General features: G+C 54.1%; 1 protein-coding gene across 1 annotated transcript; it reads left to right on the forward strand.

Annotated features, from left to right (window-relative positions):
• Positions 1-1104: 1104 nt before the first annotated feature.
• SMAC4_02513 (uncharacterized protein) lies at positions 1105-7944 on the forward strand. The gene is made up of 2 exons (XM_066089790.1): positions 1105-7434; positions 7492-7944. The coding sequence occupies exons 1-2, from the start codon at positions 1135-1137 to the stop codon at positions 7714-7716; spliced, it is 6525 nt and encodes a 2174-aa protein (XP_065947272.1). The 5' UTR covers positions 1105-1134; the 3' UTR covers positions 7717-7944.
• The last annotated feature ends 350 nt before the right edge of the window (positions 7945-8294 follow it).

Below are 8294 nucleotides of genomic sequence, written 5' to 3' on the forward strand. Positions count from 1 at the left end.
GCCGCCCTAGGTACGGGTCATCACGTCATAGTCCCCTTTGGCGAACTGGGGCCCTGCCAACTTTCGCTCCATCGGTGCCATCTGCGGCCCATCCACGCTCCATCCCAGGTTCCATCCACCGGGTGCCCGTTGCAGGTCTCGCAAGTTAGCAAGGTCTATCCAGTGGGCATCGCTGCCATCGCTGCCCATCCATCCACCGCCAGAGCAGAGCAAGAGCCCGAGCAGGGGACGATGGGGTTTTGAAAAAGGCAAGAACTGTCAAGTGTGGTGAGCAGCTGCACCTGACTGGCAGATTGATGTGTTTAATTTGTTAGTTGTCGACGACCAAGCCCGCCCGCCCACTGCCGCCCACTGCCGCCCACTACCGCCCTAACACGCCCGACCTTGTCCTGGCCTACTCTAGTGCACCGTCCGCCTGGAGCCAAGTTCAAGTCTCTGCTTCTCGGGTCGGAGTCCAGAGGTCTCCATTGTTTCGTTGACGAAGACATTCCAACTTGGCCGTCCGGCTGCTACACCGGCCTAACATCCCGTTCCCGTAATTCGATTCATCCGCCGAACATCCATCTTCCTCCCGTACCATACCGTACACTACACCTCGCCTCCAAACCGAACTTGACCTTTCCAAACCTCGCCAGGGATCCACGCAGACAGACCGTCCTACTACCGAACACGCACCGGCAACGCACCCCCACACCCCAAACCAAGCAGCACTGCAGAAAGAAAGACAGACACTCGCAACAGCATCCAGATCGTCTACAACCTGTATACACCTAAAGACAACTCAAAGTCTGCACTACACTAGTTTACTACCGCCAGCGTGAATCTCGATCCAGGCCACGTCTGACCGAAACCCTGCCCGGCACACGCCTTGTCCTGCTACGGTCTACGAGTGCTTTTTTTGCCTGTCCAAAGACTCCAGCCACCACTCACTAGAAACTCGCTACGCCAAAACCCTCGACGAACCTTTCACAAAGCTCGCCCCTATTGACCCCAACAACATAGCGCACGCGCCATAATCCCATCCGTGTTGCCGAGCACCACGACACTACCCAACAATTAATAATTCAAAAAAAAAAAAAAAAAAAAAAGAACACTTGTTTAAGCTGGACTTTGGAGACATACTGCACATGAGGAATGCGATTTTTCAGCCTTCATCGCCGAAGCCACAGTAAAGAGAAAGAGAAAAGAAAGAGCATTTCCTTGCCTCTTCTGCGCCCTCGCTCCACCGAAAGACCAGGAACAACCGAATCTACGCCCGCGTCCACTACCACTACGACTCCCGCTTTCACTCCCACTCACACTCCCACTCCCACTCCCACTCCCACGATAGCAGCTACTACTGCGGCCACGACGCCCACGACTACGACCACGACGCCAGCCACGCCCCCGCGCACGACGACTCCTCCCAGAACTGTCATCGATTCGCCAGACAGTCACTGTTCCGACCAGTGCACTACTCCGCGAACCCAGATCGGTCCTACCGATGATTATGCCCTGAGTCCTTCAGAGGCTCCTGCGCCAACTGAACAGCTTGATCAGCAGCACCAAATGACTGGTGGCGTCGACGGGAGAGGAGGGCCTGGGTCGCTTCAACTTCCGACGCCGCAGCCACGAGCCCCCGATCAGCACGCCCCTGCACCCGTCGTGGATGACATCCGGTCTAGGGACTCGGTGCGCAAGCCCTCCCGGCTTTCTTCCGAGGTCAGCTTCAACGATAGCCCCAGCAGCGAACCGTCAACCGAGGAAAGGCACTTGCCGGCAGAGAATGGAAAGAGGACAGTGGGAGATTCGCTGCAGGGTAAGATGGATGCGTCCGAGGCACAGCGGCAGCTAAGTCAGTACCGTTTGCACTTGGCCCGCGAGATGGAAAAGAGAGAGATTGTTGCGGCAACGGAGAACCGGCTGCCCATCCCGGGCCCGGTACGCGTGTCTCCTATTCAGGAGGAGGCTAGCAGTCCTTCGCCACAGCCCCCCCAGAGCGGCAGCGAGCCAACTACGACATCGACCGAGTCTGGGAACACCATCCGCGGCGGCGTCACCCCGGGCTTGGCGGCCAGAACTCCTTCGTATCCCTTCCCGCGCATGGTATCCTCGCCTGGCTTTCCACACATTGGCCCGCCATTACACCGCCCGTTTACCACGCTCTCACCAACTACGTTTCCGAACACACACCCGTCTACAGGGGCTCAGATCTCGTTTTCCGGCCTCCAGGGTCTCGACCATTCCGTGTCCAATCCCTCTACTCCTGCCTCAGCAATGACCTTTCTGCCTCAGGGGTGCTCCGGTACCGAAGTTGGTGAATTTGCAACGCCCAATCTTTACGACTTGACGCTCATGCTTTCGGCTGAGCCGGGCTTGGATGCATGGTGGCACACGGTCGTCCAGATTATGACTGAAGTTTACAGGGCGGAAAGGGTAACCCTTGCTGTGCCTGCTGATTCGACAGATATCGAGAATGTGCCATGGGGGCAAAAGGCAACCTACAACGCCCACCAGGAGGATGGCCTTAGCCTAGGCTATCTGGCTAGAGGCTCAAGCTTTGTCCACAGCAGTACCGACGATATCACCGACCTCTACCAGAATAACGATGAATCCCTCAAGCCAAAGGGCCTAGCGCGTCCCGGGCTGCCGAGTCGACACTCGTTCTCTTCGTTTGAAGACAATAAGGATAAGAAAGTGTTGATTGAACGAGCGCCTGCCACACCCCTTCGGCCACCAATGGCTTCACGAAGCAAGACTACTCACCCAGGCGTTGGACGTGATCGAGATGCGAGTGAGGAGGATGAGGACGTTGCTGTGAGCTTGAACCGCGAAGCTTTGGCGGAGCATGACGCCCTTGAGGGCCAGCAGCCCATTCCTAGTTGGGAAGCACCAATAACCAACAAGAGAGAAGGGCACGGAAAACTCTTGAATGTCCTCCAGGCACTGGACTACGAGGCCGACCCTTTACTCGACCACAATGGGGTATTGCGGGTTTTGGAGCGCGGTCGTGTTGTTGCTCTTACTAGGACATATCCGTATCTCGCGCAAACATCGTCAGCCGACAGCAAAGGCGCTGACCCCAAAGTAGCGACACGCAGCCAGTCACCAGAGGGACCACGGAAAAAGATCAAGAAAATTCGCACGCGATCCGAGTCAACTACCAAACTTTCTGCGCTTTTGGGCAGCGCGACTTTGTCATCCACCGCAGGTAGGACCTCCGGCGGGCAGGGGGAGAAAAAGGCTACTGGGATTGCCTCTCGCTTGGATGACGAACACCCAAGGCCCCCGACGCCCAAGTATGAGGAGTACGAGCAGGCACCACCATCTCCGTGGTCTCAATCACCAGCCCCTTCTCCCGCCGTGAGAGCTGACCCCAGCGAGAATCCTTTCTTCACGGATGCCATGGTCGACGAGGAGTCATTCAATCCAGGTTCTGCTCCTCCAGACTACTCAGCTCTGCAACCACCCGAGGCTATTGGGGTTGACAACTCGTGGACCGTGTTGCATATCCCTCTAACCCATGTCCTCCTGTCGAAACCTCAGCAACCGGGCTTCAAACTGGACTCGGCGTTCCTGGAGCAAAAGATGTCACAACGCGGCAAGTCCGGACACACTCCGACAATCCCTACGCCCTATCAAGAACCTGCCGCCAAGGAAAAGCACGCCCCGATTGCGATCCTGTCCATACTCAGCCCTATCATTCCATATCCCTCGAACCTTCGTCACTCGTTGGAGCACTTGGCACCACATCTGGCCACGTCCTTCTCTCTATGTCGACACTATACTAACCTAGAAACGGAGCTGAGCGGTCTACAGAAGCGAAGGCCGCAGACGGTCGGCTTCGGTGCGTTGGGTCCTGACGGGCGTCCGCTCGCTGATCCTACCGCTCTTACCATGGGATACCTCCCGACCGATGACAACATCTCCCAGCAGTCGCACGCTGGCAGCATAACCAGTCCTAGCGATTATTCTGGTCCATCTCGCAGTACTATACATTCTCCGAATGGTACGCCTACCTGGGATCCTTCGGCATTGAGTCATTTGATGGACAAGCGGTCTTCATCTGCTAGCCCAGCTCCTATCGCCGCCGCCGACAGTTACTTCACCACTAAGCCAAAGTCTGGAGTTACAGTTGTAGGGCAACGGGCAAAGGCAGGCTCAAGAGAAGGCAATACCCTCGAAAGGAAGGGTTCCCTGAAGATACCCGGTGGTAAATCCCAGTGGCAGGATGCAGCGGGCGTCACTCCTGTGTCGCAGGAGTTTCAGGGAAGCGGAGAAAGTACCCGCCGGAGCATTGATGAATCTTTGCCGGCAAACACGCAGCAAAAGACTACAGTCCTCAAAGAGCAGCGGGAAGAAAGAGGCAACATCGCAAGCAGTCAGTCGGCCGAGTCCCAACGCAGAAAGCCTGCTGGTACTCCGACAGGTCAGCATCGGCACACACAGTTGCACTCATACGGGGCCGACTTTGCCACCACATTCCAGTCGCTTCCTCCGAGTTCCGCCGTCGGCAAAGGTATCTCCCAGGCTGCAACGCCATCTAGGCAAGGCTCGATATCATCGGCGGAAATGACACCACCATCGGACAAGCTCAAAGGCCTTATCCTCGACTCTCTGCCCGCTCATGTCTTCGTGGCCCTCCCGCAAACTGGAGAAATCGTCTGGGTGAACAGTCGGTTCTTGACGTACCGCGGGCAAACCTCTGGTGATCTTGCCGCAGACCCTTGGGGAAGCATCCATCCTGACGACAGAGAGGATTACCTTCGTAAATGGAGTGCCTCTGTCCGTACTGGCGACCAATTCTCCACTACCGTCAGAATTCGACGCTTCGATGGGGCTTATCGGTATTTCTACGCGCGGGCTGTCGCCTCCAAAGACAAGAGGGGTGTCATCTTGCAGTTTCTGGGTTCATATATGGACATCCATGATCAGCATGTCGCAGAGCTCAGAGCAGCACGGCAGGAAGAGATTGAGGTATCGGAGGCAAAACATCGTTTGCTTGCTAACCTGATTCCCCAGATCATCTTCACTGCAACTGAAGACGAAGGGATCACTTTCGCGAACGAGCAATGGCTTTCTTATACCGGACAAAGCTTTGATGATGTTCTCGGACTTGGCTTCATGGATTTCGTGCACCCAGAGGATCTGGCTAAATGTCGTATTCCCCTCGAACGACCTACTTCACCGCATGTCAGGCAGGACAAGACCAGGCATGACCATTCGCCTTCGCCCAGCAATTTTGGCATGGCTGCTATGGGCAAACAGCCTGGCACCCCTACCGTTGAAAGTCTTCCGGGGCTAGTACACCCAGCTCTCACCAGACACAGCAGTAGCGCTAGCAGTTCTGCTAACGACCTCGCGGGTCCTAATCTGTCCGAGCTTGCCAGGCAGGGGGTGATCAAGATCAGCACCGACAGCAAGGGCCAGCTCTCATACACAACAGAAATCCGACTTCGTGCCAAGAACGGCGAGTATCGCTGGCATCTCATTCGATGCGTTGAGATTGACAATGTCGACTTCGGCAATGGCGCCAGCTCTTATTTCGGCTCTGCTACTGATATCAACGACTTGAAGCTTCTGGAGACCAAGTTGAAGGAGGCTATGGAGTCCAAGAGTCGATTCCTGAGCAACATGTCGCACGAGATCCGAACGCCTCTGATCGGTATTTCTGGTATGGTCAGTTTCCTTCAGGATACCACACTCAACGAGGAGCAACGTGATTACACCAACACCATCCAGACCAGCGCCAACAGTTTGATCATGATCATCAACGACATCCTAGATCTTTCCAAGGTTGATGCAGGCATGATGAAGCTGAACTACGAATGGTTCCACACACGCTCTCTCATTGAGGATGTCAACGAGCTGGTGTCGACCATGGCGATTGCCAAACGTCTGGAGCTCAACTATGTTGTCGAAGAAGACGTGCCTGCATGGGTCAAGGGCGATAAAGTCCGGATCCGTCAGGTCTTGCTCAACGTCATCGGCAATGCCATCAAGTTCACTAATGAAGGAGAGGTATTCAGCCGATGCAAGGTTGTTGTTCCTGACGATGGTCCTTTGCACGAGAACGAGATTATGCTTGAGTTCTCCATCATTGACACTGGAAGAGGCTTCACCAAGGAGGAAGCCGAGTTGATCTTCAAACCTTTTAGCCAGATTGATGGAAGCAGTACCCGCCAACACGGTGGAAGTGGTCTAGGCCTGGTCATTTCGCGCCAACTGGTCGAGCTACACGGCGGCAAGATGGACGGCACTGCTGTGCCAGGAGAGGGGTCAACCTTCACCTTCACCGCAAGGTTTGGGCTTCCGACAGAATCTGACAACCCCGACATGGCTGCAGCACCTGCGCCTACGCCAGGCCTCATACCAGAAATGAACATTCGCCGTCGGTCTTCCCTGGTATCCCCTCACAGTAGGCCATCTCTCACCTCCGCACCCTCGTCTGGCTCGGTGGTTCCTGCTGAGTCTGACACTAGATCGCCAGCAGCAGTTTCCACCAGTAGCTCCGAACCCTCTATCCACTCGTCACGCACCCAAACAACCGAGCGCTCATCTATGTCGTCTGTTAACGTCGGGTCCTTAGCACGGTTTAGCGAGGCAGCTCGTGCCAGTGGGCACGACTTGTCCCAGATGAAGCTTGAGATGCCTCATGCTAGAGGAGGCAGTGGCTCTGATGCGGGCACTACCCCAACGCCTAGTAATTCAAGCAACGAGCGCCTGTCTAGGCCTACCAACAAAGACGCCGGTAGTTCTGAAGACAGCGATGGGTTTCGCGCAACACTGTTCTCCATCTTGATCATCTGCCCTCAAACGCACAGTCGCGAGGCCACGACAAAGCATATCGAGATGACACTGCCAAAGGATAACCCTCATCAGATCACAGCTGTTGCATCTGTTCAGGAGGCGCGCAAGCTAATTGGCGGAGAGGACCCCGTTTTCTTCACGCACGTGGTGATCAATCTTCCCACACCTGAGCAGATTATCGAGTTGATGGACCAAGTCCAGCGTTCTAGCATGATTGCCCGCGGCGTCACCATCCTCATTCTCTCTGACTCGGTCCAGCGACAGGCGGTTCTGAAGCAAGTAGCCGGTACTCAATATGAGGACATTCTGTCTGAGAACCGGGTGACCTACATCTACAAACCTGTCAAGCCATCACGGTTCGCGGTGATCTTTGATCCGGCCAAGGAGCGTGATCTCAGCATCGACCGGAACAGATCGACGGCAGAGCAGTTGGTGGAGAGCCAGAAGCAGAGCTACCTCGAAGTGGAGAAGCGCATGGGCAACAAGGGATACAAAGTCCTCTTGGTTGAGGATAACTTAGTCAACCAGAAGGTGCTCCAAAAGTATCTCAAGAAGGTCGGGGTGGATGTGGAGTTGGTTGCAGACGGAGTTGAGTGCACTGATGTTGTGTTTTCGCGGCCTCATGACTATTTCTCGTTGATCTTGGTATGTCTTCTTTTCCTCTCAGCAAATGAACTCTGCCGCTAACCATTGTCTCAACAGTGTGATCTTCACATGCCACGCAAGGACGGATATCAAGCCTGCCGCGAAATCCGCGAGTGGGAAGCCAAGGGAAAGTTCCCAGGAAGGCCGTTACCCATCATCGCCCTGTCGGCGAATGTCATGAGTGATGTCCAGGATAAGTGTCTCCAAGCAGGGTTCAACGACTACGTGACGAAACCTGTTGACTTTATCAACTTGAGTAATGCTCTCTCGAAGTTCTTCTAATCTATCTATCTGATGGAACTTCACTAGACTTACATCATTGTTCACACACAAATACACACACACACGAAAGGGGATAGGGTGGAACCAGGGGAATGGGAAGCAACGGAGGAAAGAATTGCAGGCAGACGGAAATGGAACTGATTTTTTTTCTTCTTTCTTTACAGGACTGGAAGGGGAAGGGAAGATCATTGCATATCATCGTCCGTCATCCAATATCATTACTTCATCGTTATTTGTTTTCAAACCATCTTGTTTTTTGTTGCCGACAAGCTGATAGACAAAAGTCAAGCCCGCGATGGGAGAGAGAGAAAGCGATAATTTTGCTAGAGTTACCAGTTGTTTCTACACCTTTCTGCTCTCTCATCCCATGTACTACTATTCAACGCATGTCTTTATTCTCTTCGCTTTTCTTTCTTTCTTTCTTTCTTTCTTTCTTTCTTTCTTTCTTCTTATTTGTTGTTTGTTGTTTTTTGTTTCTTACTACAGGTCTACGGGTAATGAAAAGGGTTAGGCTAAGGCAGGCAAAGGTTAAGATGGATGGCTTTCTATCTGGCATGGCGATTGGAATTTGGGCATAG

This window comes from Sordaria macrospora, chromosome 5 (genome assembly GCF_033870435.1).
Source record: "Sordaria macrospora chromosome 5, complete sequence".
Taxonomy (NCBI): Eukaryota; Fungi; Ascomycota; class Sordariomycetes; order Sordariales; family Sordariaceae; genus Sordaria; species Sordaria macrospora.